Raw genomic sequence first — 25,164 nt, forward strand, 5'->3', positions numbered from 1 at the left:
TTGTAAACTTGAGAGGAGAACTTGGTATTCTTGATCCTAAAAACTTAGATTGAATAACTTCTTGCACTATATTCTTGCATTTAACTTGCTATTTAGCTTAGTTGTGCAGCACATATGGGGATAGTCATCTTACCATGTCTTGGTATGATGCATACCTATGTGTGCAACATTAATAGAACCAATGTCAAAATATGGACCCAAGCATGTCTCTTCGAGGTCTCATGACATTTGCGCTTTCACATAAGGGGGAGAAATCCCCCGCCCTTTTATTTGCATCTTATGCTATTTAGCCTACTCATCTTTTGAGGCCACATGATCTTAAGTGACATATCTTATCTCTTTTCTTTATGCTTAATTCGAAACCATGCTCATTGTTGCAATTTGATCTTCCTTTTTCCTACCAATGAGCATGTATAGAATCCAAACTGTCTGTAATCAAACCTACTCTATCCTTCATCTATGAATGTGCATGCCCGTCTTGAAACTTTAGCAAAAAGATGTCATTTTTTAAGTTTCGGTATCTGACCCGGCAGACCGGGAGCTGTTACCGGAATTTCTGGTAGCCAGCCTGGTCCGCCGGGCTGTGTACCGGGTGGGTCGGCAGCTGGTCCGGTGGTACCGGGTTCGTTCGGAAAAAAAGGGGTACTTACTCCCTGGGAAGTTAGGGATACCCCTTGGATCCCCTTTCTTCCCCATCTCATCTCTCCCCATATGCACCATTACCACACCTCCCTCCTCTCCAAGTGGTTGATTCAACCCTTGGAACTCCATATCCATCCACTCCCATTGCTCCCCTCATCATTTAGAGCATCTCCACCGAAGGGATTCACGATTGGTCAAGCCATTTGGGAGGAATTTGGATTTCCACCCACCAAAGCTTCCTCCATTAGAAGCTCTTCTCCTCGAAGTTAGGGCAAGGAGAGCATGTCTTCGGGTAACTTCATCTTGTCTTCACCCCCCTCCTCAAGTGCTCTTCTTTTTGTTACCCAACATATGAACTTGAGGATTTAGGGTTAGAACTTATGCCATTAGGGAGTCAACCACTTCTATTCATGACTCTCACTTCATCATGAGTTAGTTTTCCAAAAGTATTGAGAAATTTTTGGAGCAAACAAGAGAAAATACAAGTTGGTGATTTTTCCTCGATTTTTTCGGTAGGTGACCCGATGGACCGGACTACCTGTCGAGTTACCCGGTACCTGACCCGGCCTGCCGGGTGCTGCTACCGGGTTACCCGATTTCTGGTCCGGCCCTACCGGGCCCCCTGCCGAGTTTCTCTGTTACCTCCAAACGTTCACTTTTGACAAACTTTCTTCGTCTTGGCCTCCGTTTTTCGGGCATGTACACTTATCCTTGCTGCTCCTCTATGCTCTCTTATTCACAGGTGATTAGGCAAATGACTCGGACTTTGTTCCTCCAGAGACTCATAGGGGCAAAGAACCCATGGTTGAGAGACCTGGCAGTCGAGGTACTGGCCGTAGCAAGAGGAAGGCCAAAAGAAAGAAGGCCCCAACTCCTAGAGCTAGTTCCGGGGAAGATGTATATGAAGAGTTTGCTGAAGAAGTTGAGTGGTATGATCCCAACTATGTTCCCCAGGTTGATCTAAAGACATGTGAGCTGCACATTTGGACCAACCCACGGCAGGATAACCCATATGTGAATGACGATCAACCGTTCATCAAAGATAAACGCTTTTGGACAAGAGCCCAATTTTCCATGTGGGAACAATTTTATGAGCCAGCTGTGCCAGAACCATCTGTGAAGCCCAGACGCCTCAATGTTGAATTTCATAATATGCATAAGAATGATGACTTCAAGTATGTTGACTTGGCTCTGAAGAAGATGGATCTATGGACGCTTGTCACCATTGAGCAAGATTATATACCAGACCTTGTCAGCCAGTTTTTCTGCACAACCTTCTTCCACCCCACACCTCAGAGGCACATCATTTGGATGACAGGTACACATCAGTGCAGTATCTCCTATGACCAGTTTCAGACTGCCCTTAGATACACAGGAGGTCTGCGTGGCGGCTTTAGCATTCACAGTGAAGGGTCTATGCAAGATGCCTCCATTGCCTTCTGCTACCCATCAGCCGCTCCAGTTCCTGCTATATCACAGATCACTGCTCTGTACTACTTGTACAACACCATGGCCAAGATTTACCGTTGCACTATTGTCAGCAAGGGGGTGACTTTGGGGATTGCCGTAGGTATGCCAAGAATCTCATGTTTTACACCCTTCCAAATAATCAGCAGAAGATTGATGTGCCAGATTTTATCTACCATGAGCTGAAGAGGGCAGTAGAGAAAAGGATGTTACCCAACTATGCTGCCTATGTCCAACGTTTGCTTTGTCTGGCCGCTCCTGCCACTGCGTTGGTCGGGCGTAAAGAGCGGCATGCACTTCTTGACTTGCCACTTTGTCGTGATGCTCCTGAGGTTCCATCTATGCGCCCGGCGGCAAGCTACTCGAAGGCCGCCAAGAAGCACCTCCATGACCCCTTTATAGCCTCTAGCTCCAGCTCTGTGAAGCCCAAGAAGGGGGCTGCCAAGTTCTTCAAGAGTCTCTTTCAGATGTGCAAGCATTCCTATGATGTGAATTCCAAGGCTCTTCGGTTGGCTCAAAGCAACCGTGAGCTCATTGTTGAGGACTTCCGTGCTCGTGGGCTCGAAGTGCCAAAGGATCCACCTGAAATGGCTCCTCTTGCTCACTTCAACTATCGTATGCCACCTCTCGATGATACCATGTTTGCTGGATATAATGGTGCTAACATTGAAGAAGAAGAGGAGAATAACTTCCGAGGAGTCCTAGTCTTCGCCTTGGTCGTCGACGCAGCTGTTCATCGCTTGGGATGCGCTAGTACCCATCTCACTCCGTCTCTCCTTTTTGGTGTTCCTATGCCAAAGGGGGAGAAGGGAAGAGTCTTAGTAGGTTTACAGGTTCCTTGCCGGGGTTTTCCGGGGTTCTCCGTATGCACAAGCCTTGGCTTTTCCACATGATTCTTATTGGCTTGTGCTACTATTTGCTACTTTCAGTTGGAACAATTTGCTTTAAATTTGTGTGATGGACAAATATGTATTATGCTATGTATCTTGGATATCTATCTATGCTATCTATGCTATGCTATATCTTTATGTCGTAGATATCCTAGCTTTATCTTGTCCATGCCATGCTTGTTTTCTAAAAGATATTGGGGGAGCTTCTCATATACTCTATTGTTGCACTTTGTATTCAAATGCAAATTATCCAAGTGCATACATCATGGGGGAGCTTGCCTAATATCTTTTATGGAAACTCTTGTTTAAATTCATCATAATATCTTTGTATGACTCTAGCTCGGTTTGTCATCGTTAACCAAAAAGGGGGAGATTATAAGGGTATTTACCCTTAACCATTATTTTGGTTAACAATGACACCGTTGCTATTGTGTGGACTAATGTTATCTATGAGTATATACACATGTTTTAGTCCACATATGAGAATGCAAGGCGGCGACAAATGTTTCACTCGGGATACAAGGATATGAGGTGATGAGAGACCACCCAATTGTTGTTCTCAACTTGTGACGTTGTGTTGGCCATTTGTCTCTGGAGAGGAGTTTGCCAAAGTCACATGTACACATAATCTTCACACCACAATGCTGAGAGGAAGAAATGCCTTAGGAGAAGAAGATGTTCCGAAGCTCTAGGAAAAATCGGTACACAGCCCGACAGACCGAGTGCTCCTACCGGGCAGCTCGGCAGCCAGCCCGGTCCACCGGGTGCTGCTGCCGGAACGCCGAAACCAGCCGAAGCTACGAAGAACCCGGCACACAGCCCGGTCCACCGGGTGCTCCTACCGAACTGCGAAGAGGAACCAGAGCACAGGAGCTTTCGGCAGTCAGCCCGGTCCACCGGGTGCTGCTGCCAAGCTGTCCGGTATGTGGCCCGGCACCACCGGGTCAGCTACCGGGTGGCTCGACTCTGAAGTGAAAAACGGCTACTTTTCCGGGACGACTATATAAGCCCCTTCTTCTTCCTTGAAGGGGTAAGGAGACTAGTGCAAAACCTCAAGACATTTCTCTCTCTCTCATACTCCATTGTTGAGCTCCAAATCCTTCGGATCTCCCTCCTCCTCCACCCAAACTCAAATCCCTCCAGGGAAAAGCTAGAGGAGGTCTTGATCTATAGTTCCACCAAGCAAAATCTTGTTCCTCCCTTGTATTCATCAAGATACTTGCTCTCTAGGGTTCCTTGGAAACCCTAGGTGGGCAAGAGTGGTCCGGAAGCATCCGGGCTGTGGATTTGCTGCTGACAAGATTTTGAAGGTTTGGAGGCTGCCTCAAAGTCTACCACAAGTGAGTGAGCAATTCCTTCGTGGGATAGGCTCCGGAGAATAGGGTGAGCCTTCGTGGCATTGGGGAATCCTTCGTGGGACCTCCACCCCTCCAAACGTGACGTACCTTCTTGCAAAGGAAGGGAACACGAGAATAAACCCTCGTCTCCGTGTGCTATCGGTTATCTCTAACCGAACTCCTTACTTGTGATATAACTGCCTGTGAGACCCTTCGTGCTCGAGTTACTTGTATTATCATATAGGGTGCCTCACCTAGTTTGCATTAGGCTCACCTTTATATTCCGCAAAGCCTAATATTGAAAGAAAAAAATTAAAATTTGTAGAAACCTATTCACCCCCCTCTAGGTTTACCATCTCTGGACTTTCAATGTTTTACTGATATATATGCACAATTATGAAGTTATTTATCAATTTTACATGATTACGAGACTTTCTTACAAAGTCTCGGTGTTTTGGTATTTAATTATAGGAGGCACAACTTTTTATTTTTCTATTTGAAAAAACACAATGGCCGTTTTTTTGCCAGTAACAAGGCATGGAGCATTGGAGGGACAAGAGAGAGCCACGAGGGCCAAATTGGGTCCCATGTCGTGGCCTATTTCCATGTGTGCACTTCCTCACGGTCTCGTGTTTACGAGGTCATCCTCCATCTCGGGAAAAAGCTACGTCATAATTTTTAAGGATTTTTCTAATTAAGGTGGCGGTGGAGGTTGAAAGTTTTCTTCTTCCTCGGGAGAGGGTAAATTTTGCTGCTTTGTGGCCGCTGCCGAGGACAAATCAAGGCCATCATCAGCACCAACTCCTTGGAGTATGCAGAGTATCACCATCAACATCTTATTTACCATATCCATCATCAATAGCATCATGCACCATCTCCCAGATCAACTTCATTCCCTCGCAATTTGGGTAGATCAGAACCCTAGATCCTCTTTGCAATATTTTGTGCATGATTGTACTTGGCTATGTAATATTATTTGGTAGTGAAATTATATTTTTAGAATTTTCAACTAATCAAGTCCATTTTTAAGAGTTGTAAGTAGTCTGTAATGTTCCTGATGACATAGAATGTCATAGCCATGATTTGTATTTAGTATGAGTTGAGTATTTGGTCAAGTGTTGTACTTTGATGTGGTTATATGATGGTATTATGTGAAAGTCGACTACATGATTCTTCACCTATATGGGTCATAGGGTTGCACATTGTAGTAGGGAAAAGAGGAGGGATGTGAAGTGACACAAAGCATGACCCAAGTGTCGTAATTGCAATACGAAGATTATTTATCGGTGGCCCTAGACCTTTAAGCGGTGGTTGGACATTTGTCTTAATATATCATTTGCTTGATCATATAAATGGCATTATGATCGATCGGTAGGAGTCTAATTGCTGGTGCATATGACTACACCTATCTTAGGCTCCATCCAATATATGAATTAAATTTGATAAAATGCTTGTCATGTTCATATATAGGAATCATGTGGTTAGTAATCCTTGTCGTCCTTGGTAACACAAATAAGCTTGTCCTTTGGCTGCACAAATGGTTGTGCTTTATCTCAAAAGTGCTTGTCTTCGTTACTTTACTATTTGCATTGTTTCTCTACCGTATTGTACTTTTCAGGAAACTCACAACCAAAATAGGAAATAACCTTTGCAACTTTATTTTATATTCTAGTGAATTATTTTCACAACTCTTCGTGGGTTTGACACTCTTACTTATCAAAAAGTACTATAATTGGTCCCCCACACATGTGAGTTATCAGCACCTTATACGCGTTTTAAAAGCCCGACGTTTATGGGATCTATTAGAGTTGCTAATATCAGCAACATGCGCATTAAAAAACATGGGTTTGATCAAACGTCGAATGACTCCTCTTCTATTTAGGAACCCTTTTGCTAGTCCTAGTTAACCTAGAATTAAGTCAGTTTTAGGTCAACTACAAAACCATTAGATTTGCGTTGAGATCAGGGGCGGAACTAGGTACAATTTGTGGGGTCAATTGACCCCAATGGTTTAATGAAAATCCTTGTTAAATTAGTGATAAATATTTTTCATTAGTACAAAATGAAGTTAGTTCCTAGTTGAGATTCATGCTCATCAAACTTACACATGATCGTGCAATTATATGTGGGTATACAATTACACATCTTTTTTTAATCACACATAAATTTGGTGATCGAGAATCTAACGTTGTATATGATGCCCCCCATAGGGGGCCTCACAGCGTTTTGAGCCTGTGGGCCATCGGATCTTACCAGCAGGTGAATCTTGGCCGTCCTTTTTCACTGGTGGAGTAGTCCAGAAACGAGGCCCTCGCGCGACCCGTTTTTTATCCATGGGTCGATGAAGCCCGCTCGGCCCGGCGTCGTCGGGGAGAGAGCACGCAACCCTCCTCCTCCTCTCCCTCGCGCACCTGCCTCCCGCCGCCACCCCGCGCCGTCTCTCCCCTTCTGCCCCGCACACACCGCAGCCGCGCGCCATGGCGTTGCCAGGAGGAGCGCCTGCTCGCGCGCCCCAATCCCCTTCTCGCGCAGCCCCGCCTCTCTCTCATCCCCGCCCTGCTCGCTCTCCCCAGGTTGAATCCGATCCGCCGCCTCCCCATCTTCCGGACGACCTCGTCCCGTCGCCATCGCCGGCGACGGGCAGCGCGGCCGACCTCGGCGCCGGAAACGGGCAGCGCGGGCGGTCTCCGCAGGGACGGGGTGGGAGAGCAGCGTGGGCGTCCTCCACAGCGGCCGGCGCAACGGGACGACGCGGCGACCTCCGTTACTCCGGCCAGGACGGCGCGGTCGCGGAGGAGCGTGGAAGGACGGCCAGTAGGGGGCGCGAGTGAGCTCCTCCAGGGAGCAAAATCTCTAGGGACCCTTGCCGCACGCACCTGCGCTCCTCCATTTCTGCTCCGGAGAAGCGACTGCCTCGTTCCTCCCTTCCTCCTCTCAATCTTCTTCCACCTCAAACCCGCGCCCACGAGAAGAGGTAGGAGTACAATGGCAGCGACTGTTTGCTTGGCTGACGGGTGGGGGAGAGAGGATGCGGCATAGGAAGGAGGAGCAGTCTGAGGAGCTGGAGAGGCAGCGGTAAGAACAGGTGATATGGAATATCGCTTCCTTCAAGCCCTCTCCATCATCCTTTGGCTGGAGGCCACCAAAGTCGTTCTGGACCAGTAAAAGCTAGGCAAGGGCACTCCTAGCCTCCTCCCCTCTCTCATCCACTGCACACAAATTTTCATCTTTGTGTATGTTCATGTTTATTATTTATGTGCATAAGGTGTTTGAAGAAAATCCAAAGAGGCTGTAGCATGCTCGCATTCACCTGTGGAGGAACCATCACATACGGGCATGAGAGGGACAAATCCTTCATTGACCAGGGTGTCGTCTGCAGCAGCTAAATCAGATGAGGCTTGTCATGCCTCCACTTGAATCGTCAATCTTGTTGTTCTCTAATGGAGATGGTGAATCCCTTCCCGCCGGACCGTCCTTTTCTCACCCCTTCCTTACATAGCATTATTTGTAGAGTTATTTGATTCAGTTTCTCCCTCAGTATTTTCTATTAATCAGGTAGCATAAGGTACCTTATCTAATTGTGATGCATACCACAGTGTGCATAATTCTGCACCAGAGTTAAGTTTTGGTAACTGGAATTGCAGGTTATCTTTGATGCAGTCTGCTGGCTATGGTGCCTGGTGATGATAGATAATATGATACATTTTTATCATTTGGGGATCTGCTCATACCATCCATGAAGGTAATTGGCTTGGATTCTTGTGGAGTGTTTTTTAGAATTGTACATTTTATCTTTAGATGTTAAAACTTTTGGATTAGAAGAATATGTTTGAAGAAACAAAACTAGACCAGCTTCTCTACATGTTTTAGTGTTAGTTGAATAAAATAATAGGAAAGATAAATTTGCATCCCTTTGTTCAACTTATTTTTAACACCAAAGATAAAGGTGCCTCTCTCTTTCACGGTATGTTTGCTGGTGAGTTCTCATTTGGTAGAACTCAGCAACAAACGCCTAGGTGAGAATTAGGGGTATGTTCTGAAATTTTATGTTTGTTTCATGTTGATTTCAGCTGTAACTGTTTGTATTTTGAGGTTGCGGTAATGGCCGCTGGCCACTAGCTATTGTAAGGGACTTCGGCGGCCTGGAGAAGGATGAGCCCCGTATTCTGGATCATCACGGGAGAAGCTGACAAATATTTCTGCAAGATGAAAAGGTTCCTCCCTCTCTCTCTCTCTCTCCCTCTCCCTCTCTTATGGTATGGTTGCTGGTGAGTTCACATTTGGTATAAGTCAACTACGCTTAGGTGAGGATTAGGGGCATCTTCTGGCTGTTGTAACTGGTATTATGGTTGTAACATCCCCAAGAAGAGATAACTCAACTGTCCCTCATTGAATTTGTTTGTAATTGTGCAGCTGAACATTCTAGATGTGTAGTTCAAAATTCAGTAACATTAGCCAATTATGTATTTATGTTAAATATTCAGTATTTCAGTTTTTTTGTGAATCAGTTTAGCATTGCAGAACTAACATTATAGATGCTCTAAACAATTCCAAATCCCCTATCCTGGCTGCCTAGAGACCAACAATTCAAATTTTATGACTAAACCTTTCCAGTATAGTGACATTTCTATGGTCAGAATAAGGTATCAATGCTTCATTCCTTTCTGCATGAAAATAGTCCTCTCTGGGATCTCCCTGAGAAGCAGCCTTACTATGATAGCCCGTTTACTGCACTGAATACTAAAGACACGAGCTACCATCGTTGCCTTTTGAGAAGCTTCCATGAGGCTTTCTTTAGCATCAGTGTACTTCAGCTGAATTGTTTTGATTTTTACCAAGTAAAAGAGGTGCGGGCAGAATTGCAACAGAAAGTGTCAAAGTTCGTTTGAGCATGCTTGTAAAATGAGTTAACTACAGAAAGATCTCATATTTCAATAATCAACTACCCAACACTGATACGGATACGAAGATATGTCATTTTGAAAAAGTGTGGATATAAGGATATGTTTTAATAGCTTTCTAAATCAGAAAATATTGGTATTTGGTGTTGACCCCACCCCCTGATTTCTCTCTAAAATAGTAACATGGCGCCTTTTTTTGCTGGGGCGATTTATGCAAAGACATTCTTAGACCGCTTGTCTGCAGTCAAAGCTGTTGCTTGCTTGCTTCCCGCAGAGAAAAGAGAGCACGACATTATTGTGTTCTATTTGTCAATTATAAGTTTTCGGGGTTTGGGTGACTCGACGCTGCAGCAGGTGGAGCAGAAGTGGATGCGATCTTCGTGTTAATCACTGGTTCTTCTCTCTATTTCTTTTCTTTCTATTCCTGTAATTTATTATCATGTGATTGGTGAGAGCTGATGGAGGAAGAGATCTGGCAGCATTCATTTTAAGTGACTGAAAAATATTGTGAGGCACATATATATCAATCATATGCTTCCTTCAACTCATCCAAAATATCTAATATTCACTCTAATTTTTAGTTTGTTATGTACATTCTCCCGCATGCAAAAACTCTGTCTAGGTTTTTTTCTGGTTTATATTACTATGATAGGTTCAGGCAAATCCTATTTTTCCCTTAATACTCTGTGACTCATATCCTACAGAACTAGTGCTAATTAAAAATGGTATTTTATAAACCTTATGGTTCGGAAATTAATCATGTTTGTTAATTTCTGTATCTAGATGTGAAAATGCAAGGAGGTTTTCCCACAAATTCTATGTAGCAAACCGGCATTAGTGTTTCTGTGGTGTAAATCTTAGTGTCAAGAATGCATGTGTGCCCATCGTGGAGCTTGCTCTGTACATATATCATTTTTCTATTGGTGCGAGCTTTCCAGAATCTTTTTGAATCGTGCATTGGTGAAAGTTGAATTTGGACCAATACATTTTCTATTCGTTTGACTATATCTTTCTCTCTCTCAGTTCATCGTTATGTTTGATTCCGACGGTGTCCGTATCCGTATGTTAGGCCAAGATAAACCACAACGAGGCATTACTCGCAGTGATATGAAGGTAGATGGGGTCGGTTTCCCCATGTCTTATGTATATAGATTTTGGAGTTGGACCATCCTGGAAAACATAACTTTCCTTTGTTCATTTTCCCTATTTTTATGAGCCTCCTCATATGTTTGCCAAAGAACCTGCTGCCGAATTATTGTCACTCGGTTGTTGTTTTTATTGCTGCCGAACCTGGGAAGTTACGATTGCTTTTTTAGCTAACAGAAGCTGTATTTGTAAACCACTTAGTATCTATATGTAACTGTAGGATTTTAAAGAATTTAGTAACGACCATGTACTATAGGCTTCTGTGGCAAGCCGCTGTTTTTGTAGTTACTTCAAAAAATGTTTAGGATTTTCTCTGCTGTATTACCTTAAATTTAGTTGTTGATTAATTTATTTTTTCCTTTGCAAGAATGCCCGCTTTTGGTGATGCAAGTAGCTATTGGGTGATTTTCTGTTAACTATGTCATGGCCTCCAAAGACATGTCCTTCCATTTGTGTTTGGCTGTATATATGAAGTAGGTTCAAGCTGCAATAGTTACCGTGTGTTCTTCACTTACCGCTTACTTGTTTCGTGCAGCCTACCATTCCCCTGTTGTTGATTATTTTCTGGTGTCTGTAACAATATTAAATTGAGGTTATCTATTTTCTTTGACAAGAAAAGGCAACCTTGATAAAGAACGTTGCAAATTAAGCGGAAGAAGAGAGCGAGGGAGGAAAAAAGGAGACTCCCAGATCACTGACAACACCTACAAAGAAAAATGGGTAGTCCATGGCTTTGTCCTTAACTTGCACATCCTGGAATAAAATCTGGAGCTATAGATTTATTTCCAAATTGGTAGGAGTATCACTGTTGGTAAATAATGATACAACAAACGAAGGGCACCTATGATTTTCAACAGAAAATGATCTCTAGCAGGTCATGTATCGATCCGATAAATGTTGCTCCTTCTTTGCCTTTCCTCCACCAGGAAAATGCAAATGCACACTGACCACCGGTGGAACCGACCAAAAAAATACTAGAAAGTGAGACTAACATGATCAAACTTGCAGTTTTTGCAACTGATTCTACAAACTGAGACTAATTTGACCAAATTTCAGGTTATGCAACTCATACCAAGCACTCCAGCAGTGCATCCCAACAGCATAAGCAGCGGCGAGCAAATTAAGCTTACCAGTCTAATGCAGTGATGACAATATACGCTCTACAATATGAAACCATTTCCTTTTCTACAAAAGAAATTAAGAAAGGGAAAGGAATGCCTTTCCAGATCATTTAAACTTGAAGAGAAGATTGTGCATACTACATCTACAGTAAGCATGAGAATTCTTAGCAGCAATGAGAAATGCCTTTTGTATATTTGCAGTTGAAATACAGAGATGCTCTATGGAATTTCGTCTTTACTGATTCATTATGTTGACGTCTAGGTGGGTTGGGATTTTGGATCTTGCCCAACATCCCACCAGCTGACTCCTTTTCACCCGTGAGCTACTGCAGCAAGGAGCTATCTGTGAGTGGATCAGAGAGAGAGAGAGAGAGAGAGAGAGAGAGAGAGAGAGGATGATGCAGTGGGAGAGGAGAAGACACAGGGAGCACATGGGTGGAGGAGAAGGATGTGGCGGCCCTGGTCACGATGGTGGCCGTGGAAGCCCATCCCCTCCCGAGCGCGGCCACCTCGTCCTCCTCCCTCCACAGCTGTGGCCTCCTATTTAGTTTCTCATAACAGAAACCGGAGAGCTACCTCTTTTTTCAAAAAGTGGCTAGGAAGGGTAATAGATAGCTGGTTTCAGTCCTACTATATGACTTCTATCTGATTCATAACTTCACCGCAAGCTCTTGGTCATGAAGCTGCAGTATGTCTACCAGCTAACCTGATGGAAGCAACTTAGTTGCTTGATTTTCCTTTTCAATTCATAATTTAGGCATGGCTAATCTAAAGGAATTGTAGACGAGCAATTCATTATGTATTTGGACATATCAAAATTCTCTCATTGCCCCAAACCGCAAACTATATATGTTTATATATAATTCCTTGGTGAAACTGATATTTGCTTTGATATGATTTATCTCAACATGTGAAATAATAGTGATGATTTTTTTAAAACATTTTCCATTGTTTCTACCAGGTGCTATGTTGAATCAGGCCAATGGCACGAAGGGTATGTGCCATATGCTCTCTTGAATCTTTACAATTTCCCGCATTCGGGATGATAGTCTGGTACTTGCATCTGTTCAGCATGTAGCAGTCTTTTCTATTTCTTATGCCATTATCCTGCTTGCTTTTAACTTCAATATATTCAATTTTGTTATATTGGCAGAAGCTACTCCCTGGTGTTTATTGTGCTGATTAAGAGCAGAGCTCGCTGGATGTCTGCGAGTAGATTATCCCCAGATAAGTATTGGATGCATCTGATTATTTTAACTATGGTGAACACACTGGATTATTAAATTGAGTATTTTTCTTGAGTTTCTAGAGCTGGGGCATTTGTCTCTCTTATGGGGTAACAGACTGGATCAACGACATAGCTAGATAAGGTTCTACAGGAGATTAGGCCCCAATCTATTGGTCCAGGTTTTTCATTTCTCTCTGCTCTCTTGGTTCGGGTGTGTTCTGGAAGAAGATAAAGTCTACAGAATATTAGGGCCTAATATTGATGTTCTAAATGGAACGGTTAGAACTTTTTCATGTATGATCCGCATTGCAAAGTAGGGATCTTTCTCTTTGTTCAAAGAAAAAAAATACTCTTGCAGTCCTCCCATGTTCCTGGATTTTTCTTCAACTAATCCTTTTGGGCATTGTCTGCAAAACCTAATCGGTAGTTTTTTGCATTACCTTCATGGTGTGGAGTCCCTGATCAAGGCCAGGGCGCCGTGGAACTCATGCTCAAGGTAAGCAGGAAATCAGTGCATGTATGTTTTTGGAAATGTGTTTAAAATAACCAAACAGTATAATAATTTATGCCATGATTCAAAGAGTTTTCTTCCATTAATGGGTGTCGATTTAGTAACAATGATATTAAAACACAAATGACAGCTATAGTTTGAATGTAGTTTATCTCATTTGGCTCTGTTCTTGGAGATATATTACCAACAGGTAGAAATGTTATGACCATATTATCATTTCAGATTGCATATACTCCTACAAGAATCCTTTTGATGGATTTGGTATTCGATTCAAAACCAAAGAACATACATTCTTATTTTGTACATGCGTTTTTTAAAGATTTTCAGTTGTTTGCTATCATATCTAAACAAATGGATGCTTATCTTATTTTGTTCAGAGAGAGTGCTATACCTGTGTTGCATAGAAAACTGATTCCTTCACTGGAGGAATGAGCGCTTCAGGAGCTCCTCTTCACCAGCAGCAAGGTGAGGAAATCGTCAGTGTTGTTTGGTTCTGCGTTGGTTAATTTCCTGCGGAGTGAAGGGCCCGAGCGGCGTGTTAGGTCAGTGTTGGAACTGTTGATAAGATAAATGCTAGGGAATGAGCATATAATAGAACTATTTATTTGGCAACCTGTAGAAAAGCAACATAAAATGAAACTGAACTACGAAACATGTTGGAGCAGTTGATAAGAGAAGTATTGTAAGTTGAAACATAAACTGTTTTTATGGAGTGATGTTTGTCGTTTATATTCTAGATAGACATTAGAGCAAATTAACCGAGTAGATGGTCAAGCTTGTGAGTCTTGAGGGAAGGTTCTCTGTTGTCCGAGTACATGTACTCCGACGATCATGTACATCGTTTTCAGAGAAACAAGCTGTCAGGAGTTTAGAGTCTTGAGCGAAGGTTCTCTGGTGACCGAGTACATGTACCATGTACAGCGTATTTCAGAGAAACGAGATGTTAGGAGTGCGAGATGTTAGGAGTTTGAGATAGTGTCTTGAGGGAAGGTTCTTTGATGACTGAGTACATGTACAACGTTTTCAGAGAAACGAAATGCTAGCAGTTTAGAGAAACGAAATGTCAAAAAACAACTCCACTAACATATACATACATGATCATCCGATGGAACATGTCTTTGCATGCTGAGGGCTGGAGCAAGCTTGAGTGAAGCGTGTTTACAGCTACTTACAGGTTGTAGGAGTCTACTTGTCTTGTAGACTCTGTGAAGCAACACGAAATGTATATTTAAATTTGATACATCATCCTTTCTTTCTCTGTTCTTATACTATTAGTTTGTCATTTAGCTTTTTACACATAAATTTTCATTTTTTGTTAGGTCATATTTAGTCCATATGAAGCAAGTACTTTTTGTATCACACAAAGGAACTGTTGTATTCTCCAACTTTTGCAGCAGCGATTATTAGTATTTTGCTACATTTTTCTCGTGAGCAAATAAGGGTTCTCCTCTCTTTGGGTTACTCTGCATGATCTTTACTTAAACTAAAACCGTGAGTGTGTTCTATGTAATTTTCACTAACAAAACATATTAGCTGTCACATACAAAAGACAATGCATTTCAATTTTGAGTTTGGTTGGCACGACAATTTTGCTTTGACCAGGTGCACATGCACTTCCTTTTTAACACACGAGACAATTTCTTCTATTATAATTAATATGCATTGTTCTGATCCTGCAGCTAGCATACTATACTTTCTTTAGAATTTTAAGATCATGTTTAGAACATATCAAGTGACTGATTCTTCTTTGGGTTGCTCGCTCATTGCCAAGATAGGTGTGCTTTGCCTCTCCTACCTATTAAATTCTCAATGCTACATACTGATGTGCAGTATTATCAGTAAATACCTATGTAAGAAAAATACATCATGCTTTTTCTACAATAAATTAGCCGCACACAAAAATTGCTGAAATAGCAAGTAATTATGTCAGGATTAAATTTGCTTTACCATGAACCTTTTTTTATTTTTTTGCAGTGTCATCAATTGTGTTGGACCACATAATATTTTTAGATGTATAAATAATGCCTTAACCAAAAATATTCTACTGCAGATGGATATATTTTCGCTCATTGCAGTACACCGTACCACACATGTCTTTTCAAGATAAGCTTCTAATTTTATTTCTTTGCTGACCATGTCGTATAAATGGGGTCATATGAATATCTGCAGTGCCAATCTATCAAATAGCACAGGTGATTACTTTGTTAATCATTTTAGTTCCCATCTCCATTTTACTAAACGCATGCACTAATTTTTCTAGCTCATGTTTACAGTACTTCCTGAATTTCATATTGCTTACAGATGGATTTGGCACATGTTTCCATACTGATAATTTTAGTTAGGCTGCAGATAATTGTACTCTATATGCTTGATGAGGAATTTATGTAGATAATTCTGTGCAGAAGCAAATTTTCTCGAAAACTTCAACGGCAGAACAAATGCAAGCTGGAACAGGCTGATGCTATGAGCATTAGATGTTTTAGCTACGATGCACCAGGTTAAAAATAGAATGTGCTTTTACACTGATTGGAGGTGTCTCGAGAAAATAGAGAAATTGTATTTGTTTTGTGTCTGTGATAAATTGGAAGTTCTTGCTGACTCTTTGGGTGAAAGTTTTGTTGAAAATAAAGACTGTATCCCTTTTTTTCCGTATACAATGACAGTGAAAGGTACATACTAGAAGCATTGCATTTCTATGCTGCACATGGGGCTGGTAATTTGTCGCTCATATGGTCATATTCTTAATCTCGAAGATAGTTTCATGTTTTCGTCGTGCATTCACGTTGATTCTTCCCAAATCTACCTGTTGTTCTACATCATATAGACCAACGGGAATTTAGATAGTACTCAATGACATGATTTGCTTATCTGCTATACTGCTTTTAGTAATGTCTGCTAAATGAAATTGTACTTGTCAGCCTTAGGTACATCCTACCAGAATGATAACACTAAGGAAATTTTGTTTGATTCACATTTATGAATTGTCACATAGTCAGTGATATCTGTACCCTATTTCCGTGTTCACTCTATATGTACTTAGTGCTTTTGTTTGCTAGGTTTTGATTGTTTCTATTTAAATTCATGCATTTCTACTGCTGGTATTCACATTAACCAGCTAATCAATAATAATATTAGGATTCAAAATATCGGTTTATCACTCATTTGTATAAATGCTATCATAGCGCTTTTTCAGCTTATTGTCAACTGTACTACAAAACGAAAATCAGTGCGAAGTACCGGGGTCGCGCGCCAAGGCGCGCATCAAAATCTAGTTAAGTTAGTTCTAGATCGACTGAGAACTAGCCACGTACATTTTAGAAACTAGCAAACATGTTTGTGCGTTGCACCGGAAGAAAAAAGACTAACTTATACCCAAAAAATAGTTTATATGACACCAATTTTGCCATAAAATCAACCCAAATCACCCTAGCCTCAGTTTGCCCTTCTATCTTAATCAATAATTTTTATTATCTTTCTATTTGAGCTATTCCTCTTGAATCTGTTTTTAATTTGTCTCCAAATCTACAGATGACAATCCTAAAAGAAATTCTCAGATTTACGTACAAACAACTAACTGTAAAATTTATGGCCGAATATCGAGATGGAGAAAATAAATAGACACAACCAACCTACTTCGGTCTTACAAAGCAGCAGCTCACAAATTAACACACGACCAAAGGTTAGCATAAACCTAACACTAACACTAGTAGGAAAAGGCTTATAGGTGGGATGCTATTCTGTTGCGCATCAGTTTTGCCTGCGCCACAAAATTTATTTCTATGGCGCACCAGACAATATGCACCACAGAAATAGCGTACTTCTGTGCCGCACCTCACACATATGCGCCACAGAAATAAGGTGGGTCTCACCCCCAACAATTGGTTTCACTATTTTTGTGGCGTACAGGACCACGTGCGCCACAGAATTAAGACATTCTATGGCGCACTACCATGGGTACGTCACAGAAATAAGACTTTCTGTGGCGCACGTGAGATGATGTGGCATAGAAAATACACATTTCTATGACGCACATGAGTTCCATGCGCCACAGAATTTTTTTTGCTCCCCACGCAACTCCACCCCTGGATCGCCTTTTTTTGGCTCTGTGATAGAAATTTCAAAAAATAAAATCCTTCAAGGTGCCCATGTATTATGTCATCTAGTACCACCGAAAACTAACAAACATGAATTTCAATTTTTTTTTGCAAAATTTTGTTGCAAAATCATCAAAATGGAATTTTGTGGTGCATACGAATTCGAAGAAAAAAACGCACAATATATCAAAATGACCAGGAGAAAATTCTACATCCAAATTCTGTGGTGCACCAAGTGCCCATGCGCCACAGAATTAAGCACTGAAATTTTAATTTTCGGTTGAGCAATTTTTAGAATCCCCAAATTTGAAAAGATTAAAAAGTTACGGTAAAATAATTTTTTTTGCTGCAAAATAGAAAATTCGAAAAAAATTTGTGGCGCACCAAGTGCCCATGCGCCACAGAATTAAGCTCCAAAATTTGAATTTTCTGCCGCCCTCCTCCTCTCCTACACTTTACTTTCCCCTTCTCGTCCTCTCCTCCACTTCTCCACTTCTTCTCCTCCACTTCTTCTCCTCTCCTCTACTTCTCCACTTCTCCTCCTCTCCTCCACTTCTCCCCCTCCTCTCCTCCACCCGGCGACCTCCTCCTCTGATGACCTCCTTCGGCAACCTCTTCCTCCTCCTCCTCCGGTGACCTTCACTTCTCCTCCTCCTCCACCTCCGGTCGGCCTCCTCCTCCTCCAGCCAATCCGGTCGGCCTCCTCCTCCTCCACCCAATCCGGCCGGCCTCCTCCTCCACCCAGCTCCGGCCGACCTCCTCCTCCACCCACCTCTGGCCGACCTCCTCCTCCTCCACCAACCCACTCCGGCCGGCCTCCTCCTCCTCCACCCACCTCTTGTCGGCCTCCTCCACCCACCTCCCATCCCACCCCACCCCACCAACCCACCCACCTCCGGCAACCTCAAGCAACTTTTTAAAAAATCCGGCGACCCCAGATCTAGATCTAGATCTGGCGATCATTTTTTTTGGAAATTAAAAAAAATCTATGGCGCACCACCCGCCGGTGCGCCACAAAACCTTGTCTGGTGCGCCACATAAAGTCTTATTTCTGCGCATGGGCACGTGCGCCACGAAATTCTTATTTTTGTGGCGAGATTTCTGTGACGCACCAACCATCGCCACAGAATATGGTTTTAGGTGCGCCAAGAGATGAGCTTTTTCCTACTAGCGTGAAGTCCTCCAACTAACCACTGCAATACCCTAAACCCACACCACGGAGAGCTCCCGAGACGAAAGCAACCACTCATGAGGCTCCAGTTCAGTACTGAACATAGTGCGTCACATTAACGGCGATGTACTAATAACATCTCACTGTATGTGGCAATCAAGCTACATAGCAATTCGTTGAACCAGAAGGTATGTCATTCTTTGGAAGTTTCCAATTCGTCGAACAGAGAGTGCATGGCTCAACACCCGTTGATGGTGAAATCCGGGTCAAACCACTTGCAGGGAGTGATGAACATTGGTGTGTAAAAATTAATGCAATACATATAGTACATGGTACATACCGTAAGTCCCATGTTCTTCATCTCGCCAGTCCTTACACCGACCAGGTCGGTGCCTACCAGACACCGCACAACCTGGTCGGGTATTGGCGATGGCCCATTTAGTATTTTTTTTTTCGTTTTCATTTTCTCTTTCTAATTTTTTTCTATTTGTTTTTGGTTTTATTTTTTTACTTCCTTTTTTTCTGTTTATTTTTCTTTTTGTTCAAATTGAAAAATTTTGAATTTGAAAATGGTTCAAATTCCAAAAACATTCAAATTTGAAAATTTTCAAATTCGAAAGTATTCATATTTCAAAAATTGTTCAAATTCGAAAATTGTTCAAATATGAAATTTATTCAAATTTTGAAAAATGTTCAAATTTAGAAATTGTTCAAATAAAAAATCAAAAATAATGTTTTTCAAATTTTAGAAAACATACAATTTTAAAATTTGTTCATATTAGGAAAATCAATATTTTAAAATAGAAATTTTGATTTTTTTTCATTTTCCACAAAAATTCAGGTTTTTTCATTTTTCTAAAAGATAAACAACAAAAAAGGAAAAAACACGTGGTTGGGCCGATCCCAACACCTTCCCTGGGGGTGCGGAATCTGATCTGCACCGACCAGGGTGGTGTATAGCGGGAGCTGCTATATGCCGACCAGGTTAGCACGAACAGGGTGCCGCACACCCCTCCAACCCGACGGCTATTAACACCCATCAGGTAACAACCTTTTTTCTTTTTTTATTCTTTACCCTTTTTCTTTTTAAAAGTTCTGCATTTTGACAACTAACATTTTTCTGTTTCTTTGTATGTTTTTAAAATTTGTTTAATTTTTTTGTATATACATTTTAGAAATGTACGATTTTACAATTGTTCAAAATTCGAAAATAGTTAAAAATTCAAAATTTGTTTAAAATTCGAAAATCGTTCAAAATCTTTTCGAGATTTTGGAAATCGTTCAAATTTCAAAATTTGTTTAAATTTTAAAAAAAATCATTCAAAACTCAAAATTGGTTCAAGTTCTGTAATTATTCAAATTTCGAAATTCATTCATATTTCAAATATGAACATTTTTTCAATTAAAACCTTTTTCAAACTTGAATATTTTTCAAATTCGAAAAAATAAAAGGTTATTTTTAAACAAAAAATATAACGAGAAAATAGGAAAAAGAAACACGGAAAAAATCAAAAATGGAAAAAGGAAACGGAAAACGTAAAGGAAAAAGAGAAAGAACATGAAAAAAATGCCTAACCGGGCGCCCACACCACACACGGAGGTGTGCGGCACGGTGCAGGTGCCAACCTGGTCGGCATGTAGGGATGGCGGTGTATTGCACCTCCCCCTTCATCCCTGTAGGTATAGAATCCGGTCGGCGAGAGAAAGCGGAAGGCGTCGAAGCCAGTAGGCGCACAACGCTTGGTCGGCCCAAGGTCCATATGCTACGTTTTTAAACTTAGGAACGCAGATGGACTAGTTTTCAGGCCCAACAAAGCCGAGTTCATTCTCTTCTGCAGCAAACAACACGACACGTGTAAAAAAAAAAGAGCATGCACATCCTGGATTAGAAAATTTTGCACATCCCTTCAACTTTTGCTTCCAGCAGGGCCGGTCCATACTTTTTTTGGGCCCTGATGCAAAATGATACTAGAAAGGGGCCTTTATTCACACACACACACACACACACTGTAAAAACAGTATATTTCAAGTCAGAACTCAAATTTACCAGGTGCATCAAATATAAAGTTTTCGTGTCACTCTTTAACTTGGCATTATCACAAATTTTACCTACCTCGGACAAAGCAACCCTTAGTTCGGGAGCTTAAAATCTAATAGCTTTAACACTTTTTATTGGAGTCTCCCATCGAGTATTTGATAAACCCATCACGATTAACTTGGAATATGGTCAAGCAATACTTTCCATCTTTTAGTAGAAGTGGAGAATAACACATCTAACCGCTGCACAATCCCGAAAAAAAATGGCTCTACGACATGAACTTGCCATATCAGATAAAGTAATGGGCGATCGTGAGGATACAAGCAGAGAAGCCGAGAAGAGAAGACGAGCAGCAGAATCGATCGATTCGTGATTGTGTTCTGGTACGTGTTGATCTGGGTGGGAAATTGTGGGCTGCAGATGGGCCTTTAACCTTATTTTGAGGACTAAAAGCATGAAATTTCAACTACTAATGGAACTACTAACTGGGCCGTGGGCCCTGGCTCGCTGGGGCCCAGTTCGGGCGCACTGTTTGCCCGGCCTCTGGGCCGGTCCTGGCTTCCAGACAAATAGGATCTCCGTTTATAGGTATCTTTATATGCATACTTATTTTCTGACAAGAAATAGATGCATATATGTACTGCGACTTGAAATATTTTCCTTTCTAGCTATATAGGATCCACGTATATGGAATCTGTCACCCTTTTGAGCGCTTGTGGGGCAGTGTACGCGTCGTGATCCTTGTACAGAAAGTCCAGCATGCGAGTCGCATCCACCACCGCCTCCAGGAGCGGCGCCGCCGGTTGCCAGGCCGGCGGCCTCAGGCGCTCCTCGGTGATGTCCATCCACGACTCCTCTATGAGCTCCCAGAGCTTGTGGTACGCGTCTTCCTTGGAGGTGTAGTTGTTCTCCTTCATGCATGCTTCCACCGTCGACATGCCTTGCTGCTGCCCGGAGTACTGCTCCCGCTCTCGCTGATTCCATAGAGACGAAAACGGCCCACAGTTAACAAAGGGACTAACTAAGCATGCCATTGTACTACGCACTATTCATTCAGCTTCAAACTAGGAAGAAACATGACATCATATATGTTCAGATGTGAGATGTAATTAAGTATGTAAAACCTCGTGTGAAGCTACGTCGTTGATGACGCGGCCCACGATGCAGGAAGCTCGTATGATTTTCGGATAGGTCATGGCCCAGTCCATGGCGTCGCTGGTGGCGCCTATGGCGACGAAGGCAAGACCCGGTACGTGCATGCAGCAGCTACTAGGCATAGAGAACTGTAGGTGCTCCTCAACGGTAGCAGGCGCGTCGCCTTCCTCGCGCCATTTTGCCTCGTTGTAGTAGCAAATCGTAGCATCGATTAGCTGCAAACATGCAATGAAATTAGCTCGACATACACACATATTGTGTGATCATACGAGAGTATGCACAGATTTTCTTTTCTTTTCTCCAGTTAAGCATATATGTTCAGGAGACATCAACTTACTAGCTTTTTTACATAGTCAGAATGCTTATGTCCTTCACGTTTCAAGTCTTCTTCGATGACCTTTACGGTCGCAAGTACTTTGTGGTAAAAGAACTTCATGTACCCTGGGAGTTGTTCAGCGGCTTCCTCATCCCACCTATATATGGTTTCATTAAGAAAATAAAAATGTTTTGATTCTAAAACAGGTATATCCAGCAATACGCTGGTTGTTAAATCTAGCTAGCTTAGCACACATACGTACATACAGACCTTTCCATTGCTATGGTGAGGAGCTTGCTTTCTTCTAAGGTGCTGTAGCTGTCGTAAATGTCATCGAATATCGACACAAATGTAAAGAGCTTTGTGAGCATGATTCGTCCGTATGAATGTTGTGGCTCAAATAAAACACCTAGCATCCAAAAGTGCATCTCCACCATCCTGTCCCTTGCGAAGCTCAAACACTCTTGGAGTTGGAGTTCTTTCCACCACCTGCAATCAAACCCAAAAGTTATTAAAATTCAAAAAAAAAACCAAAAAGTTATTACCACGTACGCACACCCACGCCTCACACCATGCATGTATTATTGCAATGGGTTAAGGATTATGAAGATGTTTTCTGCTCTTAAGAGTGTTGCAACAAATCTGAATTGTGCAGATAATTCGAGAGTTGGAACTATGAAATATGGTTTTATACGGATATAGTACTATCGTGATCCCCTTGAAGGAAAGTCACTTACAGTGTAAGATCCCTCAGCTCCTCACAATACAGACTTTGCAGAATACTGAAATCGAGCTTCGCTAGCTCCAAGATGGCCTCGTTCCTTGTACTCGTTCTCTCATAAACCGAGATGTAGTGCCTCGCTTCAACTCTTCTAGGCCGCCTGAAAAGAGGCGTTTCTAGCGCGTGGCGCACCTCATCGAGCAACACTGATGGTGACAGCGATTGCTCCAGGAAACGCTGGAGATGATATTTGGTGTAAACAATCGCGCGGTCGAGTGTTTCTTCTCCGTGGGTTCGAACATGGCCAGCGTTGAACATGTCCAATAGGCTTCTTGTGTCATTGCAAGTAATGTTTCCTCCGGCATCTATGAACTTTAGGAATACATCTGCAACGGCAGTACGGCACCATATTATTATTGTACATACGAACAAAATCTCACATACAGGCTACACACATACACCTTCCAATTGTAAATAAGTTTGTTAATTACCTGGTGAAACATTGCATCCCTGCTTTCTTAGCAAATAAAACCGAAGAGCCGTCGTGTGAAGATCGTTGGCTTCATCACCGGCCTCATGAATCCCACACAGAAAATCATCAATCTCCTTCTTGTAGTGATAGTCCAAACCAAGCCGCTGCAGCGTATCCACAAGCTCAAGCTTCAGAGACAGATCAGCAGAACCTGAATCTAGTATCGTCGTCCTTAGCTCTTCTTTCATTACTTGAGCCTTGTTCTTCATGGACTGGCACTGCCAGAGCATGTACAGATTAGTATTACTATTCACTTAATTATAATTTCGCAAACTCTCAAAGTCGCAATACATGTTGGTATAAACACATTTACACTTGCACGTTTTTTTCCTTTCAGATTACGCTTTGACAATCCATTTTGTATGAAAATATAAATAGTAGGGACTAGCGGTCATCTGATCTAGAATTACCTTAACTGTTGGTCGGTTCCAAAACTGCTTGAAAAAAACTCATGCAAAATTATTTCATACCACGTGATTATTTTTGCTCAGTTGAATTGTACCCCAGATGCAACTGGCAAAAATCTCGGTTACAACGCGTATGCAACTCCAAGCTAGAACGTCACGTGTTAGAACTAATCTTGTTAATTACCTATTTCATCATGTTTAAGTTTAGTCCATGCATGTAGGCTGCAGCAAGTACACACGAATAAAAGTGGTCATGTGTGTGCCTGATGATTAGTTGTTTAGCAATTAGTGCATGCAGATTAGAGGAGATATATGTGTGCATGTCAGGTTAGTCGTGCCAAGGTGTGGGTGTCGCATGACAGCATGCATATGTAGAAATAGGCAAATGGCAGTCACGTCTGTGCCATTGGGTTAGTTTGAACTGAATGCAGGATGTCTTAGCAACATGCACAAAGATTCAGAGTCCGAGCGACAGAGTCGTGGAAGATCAGTATGCGGCTAGAAAGTAGACACACTTAGTTGATGCCCGGAAACTCCTTGATGCCTACTCCGGGTAACTGATTAAGTAGTAGAACTGGTAGTGACTCAAAACGTGGGCGTGCATGTAGTTAATGCCGAGTAGAAATAGGATCAGGCCCGTTGTGCCTGGCCGTGTGTGCGCGTGTTATGTGCTATATAAAGCCATGTAATCAGCTTAGTTGATTGGGGAGCGTGGAATACAAAAAAAAAAAAAGCACAAGTGTTGAAGTGCATGTGCTGCAAAATTTTGTGTGTCTTCTTCATCTTCTCCATGTGTGTATCTTAGGAAACCCCATCATTTGGTATCAGAGCCTCGTTTGTCGAGGCTTGATCTCCATCGTTGTTGAGCTGCATCACGAGGTGAGGAGAATGACATCCTAATTGCAGATTTTACCAAGGAAGTGCTGAAGGAAGCATTTATGCAAAGATGTTACCAATGAGTTAATTTGGACGTAGGTAGGGTGTGGCCCCAATCTGATGGGATAACTACCTCTGGTACACAACGATTTATATATGTTCAGACCCCGAGAGATATCATGCGTAACAACCCTACGTCATGGTGGATGCATATTTCCGAGTGAGGTGCTCAATATTAAGAGAGCAGATTATCTAGTGGTATCGGCTGAGAGAATGATCGGCACCTTCCCCTTGGGGAGGGGATGAGTACTTATAGGCAAAGGGGGAGGGATGTCACTCTTCTCGGGGTCACTCTTCTCGGTAGGCAAGTCGCGATGCAATGAGGAATTGTTGATCCTATGACAACTGATGTCGACTCATGCGATCGTAGGTACCCGACCAAGGCACTAGGGCCGTTGTCGTAGGTGCATGTTGACAAAAGGCAAGGTTGTGGAAGGCTCCATTCTTTATTGCCCGGGTCAGGGCAAGCCTGTCCCACGAGGCTTTTTTCGTGGGAAGGCTTGCGGCATAACCATAAGCCGACTAGGTGGTGCTACCTTGAGGTCTGTGCT

General features: G+C 42.3%; 1 protein-coding gene and 1 long non-coding RNA gene across 2 annotated transcripts in view; one reads left to right on the plus strand and one right to left on the minus strand.

Annotated features, from left to right (window-relative positions):
- Window positions 1-12,990: 12,990 nt before the first annotated feature.
- On the plus strand, window positions 12,991-14,640 carry LOC124683159. The gene is made up of 3 exons (XR_006996572.1): window positions 12,991-13,228; window positions 13,621-13,708; window positions 14,563-14,640. It is a non-coding gene; the product is annotated as an uncharacterized LOC124683159 (long non-coding RNA).
- Window positions 14,641-21,214: 6,574 nt separating this feature from the next.
- The window catches only part of LOC124690096 ((E)-beta-caryophyllene synthase-like), a 28,908-nt gene continuing 24,958 nt past the window's right edge, over window positions 21,215-25,164 (minus strand). Inside the window, exons 2-7 of the mRNA XM_047223535.1 lie at window positions 23,230-23,488; window positions 22,755-23,124; window positions 22,288-22,506; window positions 22,039-22,174; window positions 21,671-21,916; window positions 21,215-21,520 (exon numbers count right to left, since the gene is read on the minus strand). Of these exons, the coding sequence (XP_047079491.1) occupies window positions 21,215-21,520; window positions 21,671-21,916; window positions 22,039-22,174; window positions 22,288-22,506; window positions 22,755-23,124; window positions 23,230-23,488 (1,536 nt within the window). The remainder of the gene's footprint in view (window positions 21,521-21,670; window positions 21,917-22,038; window positions 22,175-22,287; window positions 22,507-22,754; window positions 23,125-23,229; window positions 23,489-25,164) is intronic.

This window comes from Lolium rigidum, chromosome 1, assembly GCF_022539505.1.
Source record: "Lolium rigidum isolate FL_2022 chromosome 1, APGP_CSIRO_Lrig_0.1, whole genome shotgun sequence".
In the NCBI taxonomy this organism is placed as follows: Eukaryota; Viridiplantae; Streptophyta; class Magnoliopsida; order Poales; family Poaceae; genus Lolium; species Lolium rigidum.